Source organism: Misgurnus anguillicaudatus, chromosome 16, assembly GCF_027580225.2.
Source record: "Misgurnus anguillicaudatus chromosome 16, ASM2758022v2, whole genome shotgun sequence".
Classification (NCBI taxonomy): Eukaryota; Metazoa; Chordata; class Actinopteri; order Cypriniformes; family Cobitidae; genus Misgurnus; species Misgurnus anguillicaudatus.
This window is the reverse complement of record NC_073352.2, coordinates 22,393,867-22,417,115: the sequence shown is the minus strand read 5'-3', so window position 1 is coordinate 22,417,115 and position 23,249 is coordinate 22,393,867. Positions and strand designations below refer to the sequence as shown.

The following is a 23,249-nucleotide window of genomic DNA, read 5'->3' as shown; positions in this document are numbered from 1 at the left end:
AATGTAAATAATTCTATAGGAAATATATTTTTTAAATCCTCTAAAAATAATGGTTGCAGTAAGTTCAGACCTTAATCTTATATGTGGCTTCAAGGGCTTTTTAAAATTCTGATGCTGGACACCTTCTAAGTCTGGATGTCGTGAGAATCACCCTGCTGTACACTGTACTAAATCATATACAGTATAATGCATGGACCTATAACAAGATGCTAGTGTTGCATCAACTAATGTAAGATATAAAGTCTCAGACCACTATAACTGTTAGTTGTTTACAAATATTGTCAGAAAGAGGCTGTTTTGGCTTGCAAATAACAACAAAATAAAAAGGCTCGACATGGGGACAGTTTAGCCATGCAGGATATTCGACGAACAAGAGAATTATTGTTTTTTTTCAATAATTCATTTTCCTTTCTTTTGATTGCATTGTGTCCAGATGTCCCTCTGATAAAGCCTCTGTGAGATTTGTCACATCTAGTAAACACTCTAATTCAACACTACATCTTTGTGCACCGCAGCATCCAGTGAAAAAGAAACACTGTAGCTGGATATTCTGAGTTGTTTCAAGCCTATTTGATTCTGACAGCTTTTGACAGGTCTGACTCAAAAGCTCTATCAAGCTACAGGGTGGAAATGCGAAATGGTAGGACGAAGGTGGAGGGGGCAGGGGAGTCAGTAATGAGACACGCTCCTTTAGACCCACAGAGAGAGGGTAGAGCAGCCACATTAAAATGCTTTCAAGAAAGAAAGGCTGGCCTCCACCTGTCCAACAATCCCGGCATGCCGAGAGGTTGACAGTGACAAGTATTTCTCGCCTGGCAAACAGTATTATTTTCATTTTCTGCCGCATTGTCGACTCTCATCCAGGTGTACTGTCACTTATTCCGCTGGATTTCTAAGCAGGGTGGGCAGGCGCTCTGCACGTGTCCATCGTTGTCTGCGAACCTGCATTGCCGGACGGAGAACAGGGGGAGGGGGCGGGAGATAGGGAGCTGCCACATCTCTCCGATATTCAACCAGGCAAAAAAGGAAGTAGAAGAAAGAAACGCTTCATAAAAGCCATCACTCATTCAGGGACAGCCGGGGCAGACAGGGTTGCTTTCTGCTCCTGATATGCCCTCTGACAGACTGTCTACTCTCACAGGCTGGCTGCATGTTACACAGAGGACACCCTGCCCTAAAGAGTCAATCTCACCATGACTGCAAATAAATCCAAGCACAGGAGCCTCCTTCACTGGACATTAAGCAGTCGTCACATCATAAGCATGCTGCCAAAATCAGACAACGTGGAAGATGGGTTACGTCTAATGCAACACGCTGAAACAGCTGAAACAGAAAATTGCAGGTGAATAAAACCATCCAGGTGGAAACATACATAAACAGGCAGACACAGACATAGACAGACTGATGGATGAAATGGGTTGAGAAAGAGATAGAGATGAGTTACAAGCAAGCCATGTCTCTTCTTTAGTCTTCCAAATCCTAAAACAAGAATACATTACAAAAAAGCCCTTATTTCTAAATGTTTGAAATGTATACTTTAATTTCTTTTTAAAGTGCCAACATCAGTGTGTGTGTGTGTGTGTGTGTGTGTGTGTGTGTGTGTGTGTGTGTGTGTGTGTGTGTGTGTGTGTGTGTGATACTGCTGCCCTAAGCATCTCAATCTAGTCATGTTTGACATGCATGTATGTGAGGTGCAGATAAGGCCTGCATTTTAGTAAGCTAAGCCACAGCACCAAATGTAGGGCACATCTCCACGGGTTGATCTGTAAGGGAAATGTATTCCGCAGGTGTTCCAGATGAAAGAAACCATTAACTATAACCAGAACTATAACCAAGTTTTAAAAATCAATCTAACTTTAAGAAAATAGCCTCCTGCCCTGATGAAGGATAGAAGTCCAGAACCTGCATTATAGCATATGATTTGTGAGATTTTGATCGTTTAGATAATACATAATTTCACAAATTTCCACAAGAGAAAGAATTTAGGAAAACATGGATTGTGAAAATTAGAAAGGACATACAATAAATCCTTATTTTTAAATAAGAATATTGCATTGTCTGTAAAGAATCAGTTATGACAACAGTATTAGCCTGTTGGCTAATGGCTAAAATCTAATGCAAGCATCTTTACCTGTTTTTAATCACTAGTGCTACAATATGATTTTTTACAACATCAACTAAGTATAAATATGTTCTATTTGTATAGATTAACTTTTTCCCCACCAGCATTTTTGAAAAAAGTTGCCAGCCAGCGGCAACATTTTTATGATTTTCACAAAAGTTTAATGCCTTCCAGAAAATTTTCTTCTTTAAAGGGACATTAAGTAGGGTTTTAAGTGTTTTATTAATCAAAATCAATGTCTTTATTCATAAATATGTCCTTGTTGATGTCAAATGACCTCTGCTAGTGACCTGACTTTTCTTTGTAAGCTCAGAATTTTTTTCCCTTTACATATAATTGAACGCATAAGTCCAAGGAGGCTTCCATGTCGTTCCGCCATACTAATAAACTATAATAGCAAAGAGGGACAAAAAGCACTAGCCTACCAACGCGTTTTCATTCAGAACACGTGAACCAGCTGAAACGGAGATCAGTACATAACGGCTACTTTAGTTGCAAAACACATTTGGAAAGCGAGGCGCTAGAGAGCACTATTCGTTTGAATGCAAAATACAATTTTACCACTAGATGGAGGTAAATCCTACTTATTGTCCCTTTAAATATATAAACATACAATAAATCAAATGAAAGAACAGATACTTTCATCTTCATTTGTTCTCCTTTTATCGCCTCTCAAATATGGGTAGGTTTCTTCAAAATACCAAGCTTTTAGCAAAAATTTAAGATAATTGCATTTTTGTGAAAGATTTTTGTTAGAAATCATATTCAGAATAATGATCAAAACATACACAGAGTTTTATAAGTTGGGTTAGAGCGCCACCTGGTGGATAATAGCGGAAATCTGGATTGCCGTAAAAACTCGTCATTGGCAGGGAAGCGTTTTCCCTTAATTGACGAGTTAATTTGTCAATGGCTGGAAAAGAGATAAGAACAGTGTAATACAAACATATTTTTTCTTGAAAGACTTTCAAGGACAAAATTATTTAACACAGCAAATACTGTACACTCTCAGAAAAAAGGTACAACCTGTCACTGGAGGGCTACTGTTCTTTTCCAAAAAGTAAAAATGTGTACCCAAATTGTGCATATTAATGCCTAATAGGTACATATATGAAGAGTTTGGTTCCAAAACGCAATAAATCCATTTTGACAAATTTCGGTAAAATGTGTTTTCTATACCAAGAAAGTTACAAGATGAAAACCAATATTTTCTGTTACAAACTTTCACATAGCATCTTTAGGTTATAAAAACATAAAAAATTCAAATCCATAATTTAATTTTCAAAGATTTATTATAAAAACGGATAATTTTTTCCACAAAATGCAATAAATCCATGACGTTTTTTTTTTTCAAAATGCTATAAATCTATTCAATCAATGTATAAATGTGCATTCATCTTTGCCATGATATATTTATTTAGTTGAACAGTGATATACACTGATAAAAAATAAACATTAATGGCATTAATCAAAACACTTACTTTGTCATATTAAGATCACTGTCATTGCAGCGGTTATACTTGACGCCGTTGCTTAGCATTTTTCACAGCGATCAGCTGTAAAATGTTTTGGTCCTGCTTGATTTTCGTTGACTGAATAAAATAATGTAAAGTTATTCATAAGATCCTCTGGGGTCGATGTGTTAGCATGAGAAGCTTGATGCTGGCGGGAGATAAGCACCAGTCTCCCGAGTGCTTCGCGTAAATTATTAGATGTTGATGACAATCTTTCCCGTCACAGAAAACAACCACAGGTTTATCAATGCCATTAAAGTATTATATTGTTTTGTTTGTTGATCACGAAGTACAAAGTAGATGAGGAAAACTAGGACTCAGTGTACTCAGCGCGCCGCCATGTTTGTTTACATTGCGTGAACGGTGGGCTGTAATTTCAGAAATGGATTTATTGCGTTCTGTAAAAATGGAGAAGTGGCGTTTATCGCATTTTGGGAAAAGGTGAGAAAAGATGACAGAATAACACGGCGGATATTGAATTTTGCGTAAAATTAATTATTTACTTTTAAATACTGACCTGATATAATACTGATTTTGGCAGTAACTCATTTTTTTCAAAAATGGTGTTTATCGCGTTTTGGAACCAAACTCTTCATATGTTACATTACCTTACAGGTATATTTATACATTTTACATATTAGGACCTTTAAAAAAAATTATGTCCCAGTGAATGCTTATCTGCATGCGGTTTGAAATTATATTAACTTTTTTTACCCTATTTTAATTTATCTAGGGATGCACTGAATGTTCAGCAATGATAGTTTATTCTAAACTAAATTTTTGGTGTTCGACCGAAAAGACTGAAAATAATTACTGAACAATGAGGTCTTTGATGATGCAATCAAATAGCAACCAGAGCAGAGTTAGAGGTGCAATAGTGAGAAAATTGTCAAAATAATTAGGAAAATGTTCAGTTGGTAGGTATTCGGCTTTTGGCTGTTTCATTTTTTCGGCTTCGGCCAAGAATTTTCCTTTCGGTGCATCTCTAAACTTATGAAAAAAAGTTAAGCAATTTCAACCAAAATTTAAAATACATTTAAATGACTGGATTAAGCTTTATTTTTACAATGTACCCTTCTTTTAACAGTATAGTTATTGCTTATTTTATAGAATTTTGCCAAATCCAAGGTCATCAATGATTTTTCATCCAGTATATTTTTGATGCATCTGCCTGAAAAATTCATGCAGTTCAATTTAAGCCATTCACAGAATGAGAATTTAGATGTGGCAACATGTAATATGTGCACATCTCGCATTATGAACCCAAGCTATTGAAAAATGAGGATCATACATTTAAGTGTCATGGAGCAAAAAATCCCAGATGATTGTGTAAGTCATTTTTTATATGAGAGAAAAACAGCTTCCTTTGATTCCCAGCTCACGTTAGGAAGCTTTTGTATAATGCTCCCATAAGCCACAAAGTACTGAGCTGTCTAGAGAAGCCATGCTTTGTGACTCCACAGTCCCACAGAAACAAATGTAGATAATAGATACATTCATGATAGTATTAATATCCTACCAGTTCAACTTCCCCATTTCCACTCATCTTTATTCATTTGCCTGGGCTCTAAACTATTTTGCCTGTGGCTGTGCCATAAACTATATTGATTTATGAGCACACGTTTGTCATATTTCCCCTTGGATTGTCAATCTGACGTGGCAGGGAGTCGCCATGTCGGCTTGAGGCCGGGCGGATGTGGTCTGTACTTTGGAGGAAGGATTTAACAAGGCAGATTGGCCAATAACAGACGGCGAATGAAGGTCAGAGGTGCAAGAAAACCAGCATTGAAAATGACTTATTCTCAATCACAGTGAAATCATTATTACTGATCGCCCACTCGTGGAAGGGACTGCGTTAAGCGAGAAATGTGAGGCAATATGTGTTGATGCAGCCATCACAAGCTTTATGCCTATAAACGGGAGCCGGTTTTATTGACACAAACGCAATTTAACTGCACTATTCGAAGAGATGATGAGATAAATCAAGGCCACTCTTATATATGTCTGTCAGGTCATCAGCTGAATGAGAGGCGAGTATTCCACTCGCTGAGATTCACTCATCCTGCATCATTCTGGGAACAGAGACCGCCCAAAGCAACATTCAACCTGACCCCATTTAAGGCTTAACTAACAGCAGATATATTTTCGGTGCGTTCCCTTCACCATGACATGCGTTTGAACTCATGATCCCTGCATGTTCTTTTTTACCCGAGGGAAATTATCAATCTTTAATTATCCAGGCCCAGCACCAAGGAGTGGGGTGGGAAACAGAGCCTGGGTGGCGGAGATGATATTCCCAAACGGAGCACTTAACACCGACGGGCATATGAAATGTTGGCATATGCAGATACACTTGCATACTTACACCTACAGGTTTCCAGGGTGTCTTTGAACTGAAGCATTCTAGCAAAAAGCACATTTCAAATTGTATTTGCTGTGTTGTACGTTTTATTATTTATTTTTTAAAGATTGTAGGAAAAGAAAATTGGAAAGGAATAGAAGATTCGTGACCTGTATGACATTATTTCTGTAGTTCAACACAAAAGGCTACGTATTGAAAATGTTCATAAAAACTGTACAAAGTAAAAGTTGGATTAACATAAAAATTAGTTTGTTACATGAAAAAATGTAAACAAAATTTAGTAATTTTAGTTTTTTTTCATTTTAAATTTTCACTTGAATTTTTTAAATATTTTATTTTACAAATTAATATCAGCTACATTACATTACATAAACCCGTTAATTGGCGCTGTCCCGTGAGCGGGACACCTACGTTTATTTCAATATTTTCTATGTAAATGTTAATCTATCACGACAAACTATATATTGTTGAAAAGGTCTAAGAATGTAGTTTTCATATTTTAAAACCTTTTAGCAGTAATAATAATGCAGTAACTGTAATTTATTCATTTGTGATACACGTATGCAGCAAACCTCAAAGCAAACCAGCACAAACCTTCGTTTTTTGACAATTTTATGTATTAAAAATTATACTATATTGCATTATTATATATATATATATATATATATATATATATATTATTATTATTGCTAAACTGCTTTAAAAATATATATATATATATTTTCACCTCCAGACACTTCCCTAAAAAACGTTGAAGTGTCTTCTTTAAAACCAAAAATTACCAAAATTAAAATCAAAATTATGCTTCTAGACCAAAAAAATAAATAAATGTCAGAGTTATATTAATTTAAAGGTGTATATCACCTTTTCACTAACCCCCCCACTCAAAAAGGGCTGCGCCAGTTAAAGGGTTAAAAGTACATTCAGCTTTCACTTTTCACAGTGTATACTTTTGTTCATACCAAGCGTGTCACACAAGCCCTATAAAGTGAAGCCAAAACTACTCGATCGCCCCCTAGTGACTGGTCCCAGTATAGGTCATAAACCTTTTATTCAATGGGACTTGAGACCATCTAAACAATTTAATTACACTTCAATTATCTTTTTTTCCGAAGCTGGTTTCTGTCATTTACTGTAGTTTTTATCACGGTGATGTAAATTCAAGTGTTTGTTTTTAAAATAAGTTTGTTTTTAGTTATTTAATGCTATAAAAACGGTGGTGTCACATCATGATTGACAGCTGTGATATGCACATTCTGCGAATTTGGGGCCTTGATTTTGCGGCTTTACTTCCTCTTCACTCCTGCGCAGGACTGGTCTCAAAATTGCTACTGCGCAGACTCAAGACCCAAGATGTCAGCGTCTTATCGGGAAACTGGCGGCTTCACTTTTCACCAATGGAAGAGAGCGAATGGGCGTCGTCCATCTTTTTTACAGTTCATACAATGAAAGTGGACTGTGACCAGACAAGACAAAAATAGTCAAAGTACACCAAAGGCATCGAAAAAATGATTCCGTACGGTATCACTGAACAGACTGAAATACGTAACTCGAAAAATCTTGCTTTGAAAATGCTAGTCACCACTTTCAACCTACGAAATAGAGCAGCATGGACATTTGTCTATAAATAACTGGTATTGTATTTCATAGATGAAAGTGAATCATCCCTTTAGATGTGTGCAGTTGAATGTGACCTTCATATGATCTTGAAATCATGACTCATTTGTTTGGCCTATAAAAAGCACTTGTTTGATTTCACAAAAAGCTTTCAAATAATTAAAGTTGAGCAGTTTAGGTCTCAGACGTATTGGAAACTACTTCGATAACCTCACATTAAGACAACACAATAACATGACTACTATAGACAGCATGTTTCTAATCAGCAATGGCCACACAGAGAAGCAAACCACTGGCTCTGCCGACGTTTTGTGAACTAGTGTCTGCCTCCTATTGTTCTGAAGCGGCATGTCGGCCTGCCGAGCTTTGAAGAAATGGCGGCGGTAACTGGAGACATGAAGTAAACAGAACAAATTCCCATTTGAAGAATAAAACAGCGCGGAATGGCAGAACTCCACACAGCAAAAACTTTAATATCTTGATGTATTCGCTTGACCCTGTCCACTGAAGACAGCCAACAAACTCAAAAGATAATACCAACAAAAGCTTAATACGTGAAGGTGAGCAGGGTCAGGTTTTCTGAAGTCCTTCTAAAGCATTACTCTTGCATACCGAACTGTCTGTTGACATACAGCTTGCTCTTTACAAACAAGGTCTTGGCCATAATAATCAAAACACATGCTTTATGAACGCTGTGCTCCAGTTCACTCTGGGATGAAGAACAACCGATATGAAACAGTAGCTGATTCATGTGGCGGCTTATGACTCCCTTAATTTCTCCTTCTCTCTGCGTCCTAGCATCTCCCTCCATGAATTACAGCCACACAAAGTTGCTAAAGAAGACACAGACGCATTACAAAGAAAAAAAAATCGAATGCAGAAGGACTCCAGCTGAATAATTACATTGTTTCATTTTGGTTTGCAGGTCATGTACTTGTGTGATTAATTTTTGTAGTCTCTTGCTATGATACATATATACAGTGTAGCAAAGATATGTCAGGGCTGTGTACTGGCAAGAACTTCATGATACAATATGATTCATAATACCAAAGCCACAATAAGATATGCATGACATTTTCTGCAAAATGTATTGTTTCAAGGCAACTTCACAAAGTGTGCTTTAGAAACTCTCCAGTAAACTGATAATATTTAACATAATAATGTTAGCATCCCATTGTATATTTTTTAACAACGTCTTATTCTTTTGTTAAAATGACTGTTTTGTTAAAGACTGATCAATAATATTACAAATGATTTGCCTTAAAGGGACACTCCACTTTTTTTGAAAATATGCTCATTTATTTCCCAGCTCCCCTAGAGTCAAACATTTGATTTTTATCGTTTTGAAATCCATTCAGCTGATTTCCGGGTCTGGCGGTACCACTTTTAGCATAGCTTAGCATAATTCATTGAATCTGATTAGACCATTAGCATCGCGCTAAAAATAACCAAAGACTTTAGATTTTTTTTCCTATTTAAAACTTGACTCTTCTGTAGTTACATTGTGTACTAAGACAAAAAATGATATTACACAGCAGCCGAAAATAGTCCCTTTGGTTACTTTCATAGCACCATTTTCAGGCGCTGCGTAATATCATTCCTTGATTATTACGCCAGAATGAGATTATAGCTCCTAACCATATCAGCCTAGAAAATCTAGAGATGTTCCGATGCCATTTTTCTCTCCCCGATTCCGATACCTGGGCCTGGGTATCGTCCGATACCGAGTACCGATCTGATATATAGGTGTGTATCTGTATAATATACAACTGTACATACTACTAGCCCTGTATAAATGGATATAACTATTTTACGGTGTGCTTCAAGTTCAGACTTGTTCTTGTATAAAACATGAACAAATACATACAGTAAACTATTTTTATTATCTGAAAGACATTTTACAATAATATTATTTATTTTTCCTAAGTGAAAAAGAGCCACAAATCTAACACTGTAAACTGAAAGGGTATTTTAGTTTTAGAAAACTAAACAGTGCAACAAATAAGGAATACCAAAATTATATGAATAATATAACAGAATAATCTTTTTAAAATGTAAAAGTCCAGAAACAATTTTGTTAAATAAAAGGCATTTCAGTTTTTAAATACAAAAGCAAAATAAAGCTCCTTTAAAAACACTAAGTGTAGTGAAACAAGAGACTTAAGCGTAACCATTGTGTGTTTCAGGGTGACACGTCTTGAAATGCTATATTAAGTTACTCGTGTTAAAGTTATTAATACTTTTGCAACCAATTGAAAATGCAGCATGGCATATGAGACATGCTGACATTTTATTAGTCTGAAATACTGACAAACAGCGGACATACGCTGCACGCTTTCATGTCTTCGCCGCTTTAAGTAAACAGTGGTTGCTTCACGCATGTGGTAACTTCCTGGTGTCTGTGTTCAGAGCAGTGAAGAAGAAATGAGATTCGCTTTGCAGAGTCAGCTTTAGCATTAGCTACAACGGGCATAACTAGGTTGTTTAAGAAAGTAAAGAAAGTACTCGCCGATTCCGATGGCAGAATTTTTGTGGTATCGGATAGGGCTGGGTATCGATTCAGATGTTCCAGATCGATTCAATTTCGATTCACAAGCTATCAAATCGATTCGATTTCGATTAAATTTTCGATTCCGGTCCTCAGGTAGGTTTTTATACTCTATACTCGATTCAACTCAATGAATATAGATTTAATACAAATACTTTATTAATAAAAAAGAACAATGAACAGCAGTTTACAAGTGGGTAATTAAAAAGAAATTACATCTTTCCACAACACGTCTTGCTTGCGAAATCTGAAATGCTTCCATACCTCTGTTCAATGTTTGCGGAAATAAATATGAAAAAAAAAATCGATTCTGCTCTTTGAGAATCGATTTTAATCGACCACGTAAAAAAAAGATTAATCGAAAAAGAATTTTTTTTTGCCCAGCCCTAGTATCGGACACTTTCCGATACTGGTATTGGAATAACTTTAAGAAAATCACAACTTTTAATTTTCCGTCGGTACATTATGTAACTAAAGAAAAGTCAAGTTTTAAATAGGAAAAATATTCTTTGGCTATTTTTGAGCGTGATGCTAATGGTTTAATCAGATTCAATAGATTATGCTATCTATGCTAAAAGTGGTACCGCCATACCCGGAGAACAGCTAAATGGACTCCAAAACGGCAAAAACCAAATGTCCAACTCCAGTGGAGCTGGAAAATGAGCATATCTCCAAAAAAGTGAAGTGTCCCTTTAAGCCCAATTGATATTTCTGCATCAAGTGTATAGCCTGGTCGCATGTACCCTGACGCGGACGTGCCCAAAAATGTAACAATGCATAAATTCTATGTGGACCATAAGCACTGAAATTGGTCTGCTAGAACCCTCCTTTAGGTGAAAAAAATCTGCAATATATATCTTTGCGATCACACACTAATCTACTTGCGGTGGTAAAAACAAGGATGCGCAAAGTTGAGAAGAAATATTTAACAACTCATGCTGTAACAAAAGTTGCTGTCTATTTGCCACCATGTTTTTCCAACAACGCACAAGCTGCTGCTTCTTCTGCTTTAGCCTTGATAATGTGGGTTACACCAGTAACATGCCTGTCGACACTATCTTCTAGCAGTCTGCACAGTGATGCGGACAACAATGAAGAAGTACTGTATAAATGAAAACAGCCCAAGTTGCCTACGGCTTAGGGGGTATGGTGTTTGTCTGACTCTTAAAGGAACAGTATGTAAGAAATGTATATCAATTAATCATTAAATGGCCCTGAAATGTCACTAGACATTAAGAAATCATTTTAATTTCAAATACTTATATCACTGACAACAGCAGTCCGGCCAGGATATTGTCATTTAAAGAGTGGAGTTGCAGCCCTCAACTGATGTTTATGTTGTCGTTTGATATATTGGCCACCAGCTGTGTGATTGCAGTACCAGTTTTAGCCACACGTTTTGTGATTGCAATACCAGTTTTGGCCACAATCCTACATACTGTTCCTTTAAGTATAAATCAGGCTTTAGTGAGCCAAAACAGTTATCTTTAACCCCCTGATTAAAGATGTCCCTATTAAAGCCATGATTTCTAAAGCATCTGCAGTGTGTGATGTGTGATGTTTCTTATAACAGGTAGAGCCGATCCAAGTATCCATCCACTGCATCAGGGAGGTGTAACAGAGCAGTCCAGGAGGAACCAAGTTCATGAATAAGTAAAGGAGAAAATACAATGCCACTCTGATTTCATGGTTGCTCCCCATGTCCCAGCTCTTCCTTGAGACTCAGCACATTTCTGCCTATCCTCCCAGGATGATCAAAACACATTCTAATTAGCACCGCCCTTGATGGAGGTGGATGGAAATGAATGAGACAGGAAAGTGGAGAGCTTCACTGCCCAGAGGGAAACTTAGCCTGAAGCTCCTCACCTTTACCTGGACAAAGTATTTTTTACAGGCCGGCTGGCACAGAGGTATTAAGGGATGCAATCATGTGTGTCAGGAAGCAGTGGTTAGTTTGACATGGGATGGCTAGAACATATTTCTTATCCGGAACAATTTATTTAAGCCAAAAGCTATATATCTGGATTACGTTGCTGGAAAAAATAAAATATTTAACGCATTAATAACAAAACCCCTTATGTTGCACTGTAGGCATTGATGGTTTCCATTATGATTACGTTGAAGGAAAATGTCAAGTAAAATCAAATCTGGCATCAAAATTGCTTCCTACAGCACCATATGAGCAATGGATGGATTATATAGTAATAAACAGTATAAGAAAGCAGGAAAATATACCAGATGATTGAAAGCACTCGAGGTAAACATCTCAGCGGACCACCATTCAAGCAAATGCCAAACTGTGACTCAGCTTTAGGGATACACAAAATTATGAAATCATTATTGACTGATTTTCAGTTTAATTTCGTCAAGACGGTATTCAGGGCATACTGGTACTGTATAATGCATGACAATTAGGCTTGTGTGCAGTATTTTGTCATGTGATTCAAGTTAAGGTTAGACTGCAAAATATCACAAGGGTTCAATAACAAGTATGACCCCCTGGCCAGCGAGAGAGAGTTTTGGGCCAGTTGAAAGAACTCTCACTTGTAATGCCGGGCATACTGCAACTTAAACATAACGTAAAAACTTTTTTGTAAGTTATGTTTCAGGGCCATTTTGGACAACACTGTATATGGACGGTTTCATCAGCAGCACGCGTGCTTTCGCGGTTACGCGCCTGACCCGAAGTGAACTTGCGGTCTGTATGCATTTATCGGTCTGGCAAGTGGCTAAACTGATCTCTGAAACAAATACCCTGTCGAATCTAAAATGTTTTGGGATGCTAAAGACGAGGGGAGGCAACAAGCATGGATCGCAACTGTCCGGAGAGGTTTGGCAACCAGGCACAAATCTTCATGAATGTGAAACTAACGCTCCAGTGCCTACAGGTGTGAAGAAAGATGACCGTGTCGACATTGCCGTATGTGGAACGATACTAATTAATGTCTTCATGTCAGTATTTTGTTCAAAATGGTCTGTATGTGTGCGTTTCACATATGTAACGTGTGACCCTTTGACATTATTACGCATTTTTTAAGGTCTCGCTGGCGCGTCACACTGCTAGTCCAAGACGAAAAGTTGTGGTTTAAAAGTGCACATTTTTATTTTTCTTACCAAAAATAACAACCGTTTTGCTAGATAAGACCCTCATGCTGCGTTCACACCAGTCATGGTAGAGGCGTCAAGTGTGATTTAAATTTTAAGTCAATGTAAAGATGCATTTACGTGCGTCTGGAGGACTCACGGCGTGAATGAGGCGTTTAACGCGGCGCGGTAAACGCAAATCCGTGTCATTCGAGCAAACAAGAAAATTGATGCGCGAATTGAGCACAGCGCAAGTTGAAAAATTTAAACTTTGGCAGAAAATCTCACAGCTTTAACCAATCAGGAGCTTGCTCTAGTAGTGACGTGATTACAGGAAGCGAGCGAGTCACAGAAGCCCCTCCCATAACGCGAATTTCCATGTGAATGTCTCAAATGACTAGAATTTCATACGCGAATGAGTAAACTCAAAATGTTCAAGCGTCCAACTACGTGCGAATAGCGCGTTTTTGCCCCCTCTACCGCGTTTGGTGTGAATCCAGCATTATGCCTCGGTTGGGATCGTTTATAGCCCGTTGAAGCTGGGTTGAAACTGCAACTTTAAACTGCACTAAAACTGTTGAGGTCCAAAAAAATCTATTAAATTAAGAAAAATCCAAAAACGTTTTCCTCAAAAAGCGATTTCTTCTCGACAAAAAAAGACAAACATTTTGGATGAGATGGGGGTTAGTAAAGTATCCGGATTTTTGTCTTATGAGGAATATTCCTTTTAAACAGATCTTGATGTAAAAGAAAGTGTAATGGTGTGCTTTAAAGAAAGCGATGAAGGTGTGAATCCATGTGCAAAAGGTGTTTAATTGTAAAATCCCAAAAGGGCCAGCAAACAAATCCAGTAAGGGCAAAACCAATAGACGTAATCCAAAATACAGGCAATGTGTCAGGGCAGGCGGCAGTACAGGCAAAATCCAGATAACAGGCACAGGTCAAAAAACAGGCAGATACAGATACAGATTAGCAGACAACAGAAACAGATTCAAACAGGTTGGGCTTACTATTGTAATATTCAGCCAGGAACAGGTGAACAGGAAGTGACTTATATAGAGACAGACAGGAAGTGTGAACTGTGACATGGCATGATGAATATCAAAATAAAAGTCAGAACAGAGCAGGGTATCAAAATAAAAGTCCAAAATACAAAAATACACAGAACACAAGTAAACACAGAACAAAACCATTACAGAACCCCCCCTCTAAAGGGCGACTCCCGGAGCCCAACAAACAAAACATACAGTCCAATAGAGGGTGGGCGGGCGGGCCAGGACCTCTTGGCGAAGGCAGGGCAGTTCAGGAGAGGTCCTGGGTCATATGGCCAGTATGGTCCAGGAACATGAGGCAGATGCGGGCCTGGGTCATGGGGCAGATGCGGGCCTGGGTCATGGGGCAGGCTAGGACCTGGGTCATGGGGCAGGCTAGGACCTGGGTCATGGGGCAGGCTAGGACCTGGGTCATGGGGCAGGCTAGGACCTGGGTCATGGGGCAGGCTAGGACCTGGGTCATGGGGCAGGCTAGGACCTGGGTCATGTGGCAGGCTAGGACCTGGGTCATGGGGCAGGCTAGGACCTGGGTCATGGGGCAGGCTTGGACCTGGGTCATGGGGCAGGCTTGGACCTGGGTCATGGGGCAGGCTTGGACCTGGGTCATGGGGCAGGCTTGGACCTGGGTCATGGGGCAGGCTTGGACCTGGGTCATGAGGAGAGGAAGGATCAGAGTCCACTTCGGTCTCCGCCTCAGCGTCCTCTGCCTCCTTCCTGTGTCCGGGTACTACCCCCCCCCAAAAAAAACTTTGAAAAACTTCCAAAGCCCAGGGTGGCGAAGTCCCAGGTGGTGGACCAGACAAATCAGATGAATCAGATGAGCCAGGTGAATCAGATGAGCCAGGTGAGTCAGATAAGACAGGTGAGCCAGGTGAGCCAGACGAATCATGTGAATCAGATGAGACAGACGAATCAGATGGGACAGGTGAATCAGGCAGGACAGACGAATCAGATGAATTAGATGAGTCGGGCAGGTCAGATGAGTCGGGCAGGTCAGTTGTGTCGGGCCGGTCAGTTGAGACGGGCAGGTCAGATGAGACGGGCAGGTCAGATGAGACGGGCAGGTCAGATGAGACGGGCAGGTCAGATGAGACGGGCAGATCAGATGAGACGGGCAGGTCAGATGAGACGGGCAGGTCAGATGAGTCGGGCGGATCAGATGAGTTAGATGGGTCGAGTGAATCAGATGAGTCCAGGGGTTCGGGTTCAGGGCCTTGAGGAACATGGGAAATACCAGAGCAAACGGCAGACCAAACACACCACAGGGCTATGGCAAATTCAGAAATTACTGAGTCAATAAGACATACCTTTGTGGTAGTCGGTTCAGGCATGACAGACATTTTGACAGCAGGTTCAGGGTGAACAATAGCTCTCATCAGTGCAGGTGTGGTGGTGATGATGGCTCTCTGAAACACAGGTGCTGGAATGGTGGTAGCTCTCTCATAGACAGGTACAGAGACAGGCAGGATGGCGGCCATTTTGGGAACAGGCAGGATGGCGGCCATTTTGTGATCAGTCATGGTGGCGGCCATTTCAGGAACAGGCATGGTGGCGGCCATTTCAGACACAGGCATGGTGGTGGCCATTTTAGAAACAGGCATGGCTTTAGTTATTGCTGGTGAGATGGGTGCTGTGGGAGTGTGGAGCTCTTCATTCATGGCTCCCACAGTGAAGGAAGACCCACTCCATATCAACGCTAAGTCAATGTACTTTTCTAACTTCCAATGAATAGTATTCACTGGCATCAGGCGGGACACATCATAATCCAAACCACAACGAAATAAGTCCATGAGAGCCACATCATTATAATCGACTAAATAGCATAAGTCCAAAAAATCCTGAACATAATTCTCAATGGGGCGGTTGCCCTGACGAAGACGTAACAGACTTACTGCGGGGTTCATAATGCTGGTGGGAAATACAATCCTTTGCTGGATTCCGGTATAGGCTGAATATTCTGTAATGGTGTGCTTTAAAGAAAGCGATGAAGGTGTGAATCCATGTGCAAAAGGTGTTTATTTGTAAAATCCCAAAAGGGCCAGCAAACAAATCCAGTAAGGGCAAAACCAATAGACGTAATCCAAAATACAGGCAATGTGTCAGGGCAGGCGGCAGTACAGGCAAAATCCAGATAACAGGCACAGGTCAAAAAACAGGCAGATACAGATACAGATTAGCAGACAACAGAAACAGATTCAAACAGGTTGGGCTTACTATTGTAATATTCAGCCAGGAACAGGTGAACAGGAAGTGACTTATATAGAGACAGACAGGAAGTGTGAACTGTGACATGGCATGATGAATATCAAAATAAAAGTCAGAACAGAGCAGGGTATCAAAATAAAAGTCCAAAATACAAAAATACACAGAACACAAGTAAACACAGAACAAAACCATTACAGAAAGAAATCCCCTGATTTCTTAAATATTGAGACCATAAACTGCAAGAAAATGCTATATGTGATATGCACTAGGAGAGGCATGTGCATGATTTTGGTGAACGATTGGAGCTCAAAGAGCAGAGATCAGCTAAGTATACAGTCATGTGCCCCTGTGAGTGAAGGCATGGCGGGGCAGGATAAAGTTTGCAGTGCACCAGTGCTCCTGCGTTCTGCTGTGCAACTCCATTGGCCTAAAAAAAGCCGCTTTGATGGGGAGACAGGGTAAAAGTGGAGGAAATATCATTCTTAAGAGACCAGAATGTACTTTGCAGATAGGAAAGAGAAATGCTGAGGGAGTAAGAGATAAAACATAGAGACAACAAGCCGAAAGGTTAGCTTTGAGCAGTGCAGGGGGCGGAGAAGAAAACTTAAGAACTTAGGATTGGAAAGCTACCAGGAATTATTGAACAAAAGAGATGGTGCCTAAACGGTGCTCGGGTATAAAACGAGCTGTGCTGCTGTGTTAAAAAGAAACATATTCATGTTCTTTCACCTTTCTGACATGAACAGAAAGGTCTTTGAAAGATCATTACCAAGAGCTGAATTATTCACTCATAAAGTAAATGCTTCAGCTCTTAACCTGGTGTGAGATACGTTTGCATTACATACTGTATGCTTCTGAAATAGTCAGGTAAGACTGATAAATGTGGTTTACAAAAACTGAAAATGTCTATACATTGAAGCCTACCTTTGCTAGGATAAATATAAAAAGCATTTAAGCAGGAATTGACATAACAGTCTGAAGCTATTTATTTAAGTTTATCAAAATACAATTAACATTAATCATTTAATATTATATGAGATGTATACATACTCTAAGATCAGTGGGTTTAAAGAACCAGCTGAGGCACCTTAAAGGATTAGTCCATTTTCTTAAAAGAAAAATCCAGATAATTTAATTTACTCACCACCATGTCATCCAAAATGTTGATGTCTTTCTTTGTTCAGTCCAGAAGAAATTATGTTTTTTGAGGAAAACATTCCAAGATTTTTCTCATTTTAATGGACTTTAATGGACACCAACACTTAACACTTAACTCAACACTTAACAGTTTTTTTCAACGGAGTTTCAAAGGACTATAAATGATCCCAAACGAGGCATAACCCTACAGTCACATTAGCTACAAAAGTGAACGACACCGAGCGACACGCACTCGCTTGATGGGCGTTCCTTGGCTAGTTTCCAAAAGCGGTATCAAAAGTCACTTTAGAGGTATTGTTAAGTTTCAACAACGGTGTTTTTGGATTTAAAAGTATTTATTTCTCGATAAAAGTAACAAAATATATGAGATAAAATGCCAAACTTATCAGATATATACATAAATACGCATTTTCCGCCATCTTGAATTATTTTCTCAGACGCGACCACAGACCTACGTCACGCTGCTCCTTCACTCCGATTGGCAGTCGCTTTGTCGCATCGCTCAGCATTTGCATAAAATAGCCTGCTTGTCTATTTTGGCCCCGCCTTGCTCGCGCAGCGCCGAGCTTGTCGCTTGTCGCAGGCAAACGGCCACTTCCATTGAAAATGAATGGTAGCCTGTCGCTCTGTCTCTGTCGCTTGTAGCTAATGTGACTGGGGGGTAAGGGTCTTATCTAGCGAAACGATTGTTATTTTTGACAATAAAAATAAAAATATGCACTTTTAAACCACAACTTTTCGTCTAGGTCCGGTCCAGCGCGACCTAACGTAAATGCGTAGTGACGTAGGGAGGTCATGTGTTACATATATAAAACACACATTTGCGGACCATTGTAAACAATAAACTGACAAAAATTAGTATCATTCCACATACAACAACGTCGGAACGGTCCTCTTTCTCAACACTTGTAAACACTGGGGCGGAGTTTCGCGTTCGTCCTCTGTGACCTCTTGACGTATTGCGTGAGGTCACGCTGATGCTTTCAGGGCGGGATCTAGACGAGAAGTTGTGGTTTAAAAGTGTATATCCGCTATCTCCATTGTCAAAAATGACAATCGTTTCGCCAGACAAGACCCGTATGCCCCGCCTGGGATCGCTTATAGTCCCTTGAAACTCCGTTGCAAAAACTGTTAAGTGTTGAGTTAAGTGTTAAGTGGTGGTGTCCATTAAAGTCCATTAAAATAAGAAAAATCCTGCAATGTTTTCCTCAAAAAACTGAACAAAGAAAGACATCAACATTTTGGATGACATGGTGGTGAGTAAATTATCTGGATTTTTCTTTTAAGAAAATGAAATATTCCTTTAATGATGGAAAAGGAGTATTTCCCATATGCCAGAGATGACATTTTTTTTCTGTATTATTATAAAACTGACACTGTCTTGATGTGGTATTCACCGTAATGAACCAAATCAGACCCAGGAACTGCTTGTCTGTCATTCTAAATTAGATAAAGGCCATGTACAAAAAACTGATTAGCTCAGAACTTGCTCTCTTTAAAGCATTCGGTTCAAGCTATCAAGCCATCCAGCAAAGATAACGCTGTATACTCTATTCAATGACCGCATCATTCACTGAATTTGTTATATTAGATTAGATAACCAATTAGGTAACTAACAAAGCAAATAAACCTCAAGGGCTTCAACCAAACATTTCCAAATGAAATTAAAGACAAATTAGTTTATTGACAGGAGAAATTATGCCACTGCCAGGATACGCCCGCCTGTATTTTGTTCTCAGACAGACACACACAGAGCCAGACATTTCATGTGACTATAATACAGAAGATTATTGCATTTACTGGTGGTCTTCGTTTCCAAATCTGTTCAAAACGAATGTGAGTTAAGAAACCAGATATTTAAATTTGTCGAAATCTCTCTCAGCATAGTGGGAGGCACTAAAGCTCTTAATCACTTAAAGCCGTAATAAGAATTTATTCCACGACATCAAAACGGCTGCGCGAGACTTCGCCACCGTCTCCTGCTAAGCTGCTTCCTCCATTTGGACTCTTAACCTTTCCTGTCGACCATACTGAGGAGCATATGGGCCCCCTGTGCTTCATTATAGCTTCTTCATCAACCCTCAAAACTGCTCTACACCGTTCTAATGAAACTCCGGTCTATTCGCAGAAGTCGAAGCCGCTCGATTTACACATTGCAAAGGATCAGGAAAGGCTCCTTGGCCATTAAACAGTTTTATTTCGTTCTTTGCGAAAGCTCTAATTATAGTCTGTGGGGCCAATTGTGTCCAGTCTCCTGGGTTGATCCTTGTAACATTACTTCATCTAATTCCAGCCATAAAAAGCCTCAAAGCTCAGGACTTAAAAGAAGGCCGTCAGAGAAAACCAATAAAAGATTTGTCGAACACCATAAAGCAGTGTGATTTAGATGCGTACGGTATAGGGTAAAATCTTGGGTAAATATCCCAAGGTCAAACTTAAAAGAGGTCCCACATTCCTATGAAGAACATAACTGATATCATCAGATCAGAGGTTATAATGTCCTCACATAACAGGAATTCTGTTTGATTCAAAGTGATAACATCTTATGAAGAGGAAGACAATAAGGAAAAACGTATTGGTTAAACAAAGCATTGTATCTAGCCTAAAACAAAACATTATCACAGCACTAACATCACTAACTCTCTCAAACTAGAAATAATAACATCACAAACAATGCAAAAAAAAAAAAAGAATTATTATAGTTCATACCAATGAAATCAAAACTTTGAACCCTATTCTGGCAGTGTGAAAAAATACAGGAAAAACAAATCGTTCAAACCTGTGCAACAATGTAAACGGTTTGTGTAACAATTAAAGAATAATTCCGGTATTTAACACTTTGAGTCTCATTTCTGGTTTGTTTTGGATGAACTACAGTGATGGACACTGACATTTTGACAATGGGTCGTGTCTTGACTTTTTGACTCGTTTAGAAGCGTCTCTTGACTGCTTCAGAATGGAAGTCAAGGCCCATGCACAAACATGTCATTAAAACAAGAAGTTCATTTTCAAAACTGTGCTACTCACCGAGAGGTTCGTGGTTTCGCGAAATACAGTTTCTGTCGTGTTTTATTTGGCATTTTGTAAAATTCCATTGACTTCTCTTGGAAGACTCATTGCTCGCTGATATATCACTCCGCCGCCGGAAACGGAAAAGGGGTCTGTTTACATGTGCTTGTAGTTTTTTTGCTCTGTTTCTCTCAGAAGAAATTTTTCCCATATTTGATGGGTTTTGTTCAGAGAGTTCCGTTCAGCGTTCTTGTACGACAAAGTGGTTGTCGCCATCAAGTGATCTGGAGTGTGCTAACGCTTCAGACTCAAATATAGAGCGGAAGTATATACGCGGTTGTGAGGTATCTGAAAAAATAGTTCCACTATAGCAAATAACACGGATTGAAATAATACATTGCACCAATATATTTGTTTTTAATCATCAACGAACACCACGAACCACTCAGTGAGTAGTACAGTTTTAAAAATGAACGTTAAGTGTTGTTTTAATGTCATGTATGTACATGGCCCTTGACTTCCATTCTGAAGCAGTTAAGTACGCTCCTAAACGAGTCAAAAAGTCAAGACACGACCCATTTTTAAAATTTCAGTGTCCATCACTGTAGTTCATTCAAAACAAACCAGAAATGAGACTAAAAGTGTTAAATACCGGAATTATCCTTTAACCCCGTGTTAGTTTCCCCACGCAAAATCTAAAGATTTGAAGTGAAATTCTATGTGTACTTAATCAGACTAAAGCAGTGAATTATAACTTAATGCTATACTATTGTGCTTACCAAAACTGCCATATCTATCATTCTAACAGGTTGATATATAAAAGTACTGCCACGTGATTGACTTCATAATAAAGAGTTGGCTTACCCTTGCTGGCGCTGTCCACATGTTCAAGCTCTTCTGGGAACTTGAGAATCCCAGGATACTTCTCTTCACACTTTTCAGCCAGGAAGTGCAGAAGAGTGGTATTCTGGTCTGTTGACTTTGTGTCACGAAGCTGTTAAGCAAAAATTGAGACATGACAGTGAGACGTGCGAGTGTGAATCACTGACAGCGTTGAATTGATAGTGTAAATGACGATACTCAAGAGAGTACAATGTTAAATTTAGATGTCTACGTAAATGTATTCAGCATAATTCTAAATACAAAATATCATACCAGATGACTATAGAAAAGTTAGACAGAAACACAGATTTTATAGTACTAAATCTACATTTATGCATACATTAACTGTAGCAGTTATCCATCTTACAGTCCATTACAATCTATACATTTTATCAATATGTGTGTTCTCTGGGTTCAAACCCATGACCTTTTGCACTACTATAGCAATGCTCTACACACTAAAAATGGCTGGGTTATTTTTGACCCATAATGGGTAAATATTGGACAGAACACATGCTGGGTCAAAAATGACCCAATGTTGGGTTGTTGTTATGCAACCATGGGGTATAATAACCCAGCAGTTGGGTTAAAACAACCCAGCATTGGGTCAATTTTAACCCAACGTTGTGTTCTGTCCAATATTTACCCATTATAAAATAACCCAGACATTTTTAGAGTGTACCAATAAGCTACACCGGAACACACAGACAAACAAACAGACAAATAAAAAAAGATGATTTTGCACCTTTTTTTGATATGTTTTATATGCAGTGAAAGGAATCTCAAACCCATCAAGAAACATGTGTTCGGCTGAACCTACAGAGGATCACATCATATATTGATGTGTCAACACAGCACTTAAAGGTGTTTGCACAGGAATCTGACAAATAGGTGTGTCAATAAAGTTGAAATTGGCTGGCGCAGAGCACACGAAGGAATATTTTCCCGTTTACTTATTTACCACATTTAATTTTAAAGGAGCTTTCCCCCAAACCACAACCCTTCTTTGTACAAGATTAAGGTGACATGGAAGAAATGAAATATTTAGATCAATACACAGTTCTAGCTCTTGCTACGGACCGGTGTGGTTCCCGTAATAAAATGCCTGAATTCCAAGTTAACACCAATCCATAACAAAGATCAGATAAACTGGACCATTTACCCAATCCACATTAATCAAGTTAAATCCAATAAAACTGCAGCACACCAAATGTAAGCCTTCACGTGCCATTAACAGTATAAAATCAAAAACATGTGAGTTCTATATTTAAACCACCTTTTCACAAGCAACCAATTCCCATGAAAAAACATCTGAAAGTTGGATGGATTTCACGCAACACCCCCGCCTTTATTCATAAAGGGCTAAGTTCCCTCGGTGACGGCAAATCTATAGCTATGAAAACTGCAGATATGATAAACTAAACATTTATGGAGCACCATTTCCCTCGCTTTCGCTCTCCACTCTATTTGGAGGGCCACGGCTGCAGGCCCACATTAAGCAGTGCACTGGGGCTGGGTGACCTCTTCAACCTCTTAGACTCAAACAGATTGTTTGCTGTCAAGCCCGGACTCCAGGACGGCTGCTTTCACAGCGAAGATAGCCGTCGAGTCCCGCAGCAGAGCCGAGGACGGCAGAATGAATCCTCAAGCTGGACTGCACAGCAGATGTGATATTAACCTTTACACAAACTGATGG

At 39.2% G+C, this 23,249-nt stretch overlaps 1 protein-coding gene across 11 annotated transcripts in view; it reads right to left on the bottom strand.

The window, feature by feature from the left end:
* The window catches only part of diaph2 (diaphanous-related formin 2), a 510,829-nt gene that overhangs the window by 164,883 nt on the left and 322,697 nt on the right, over nucleotides 1–23,249 (bottom strand). For all 11 annotated transcript variants that reach the window (XR_012357976.1, XM_073854348.1, XM_073854345.1 and 8 more), the window contains one exon: nucleotides 21,536–21,665. Coding sequence is in view for 10 of the 11 variants with exons in the window: in XM_073854348.1 (XP_073710449.1) it covers nucleotides 21,536–21,665 (130 nt within the window). In the remaining variant the exon portion in view is untranslated. The remainder of the gene's footprint in view (nucleotides 1–21,535; nucleotides 21,666–23,249) is intronic.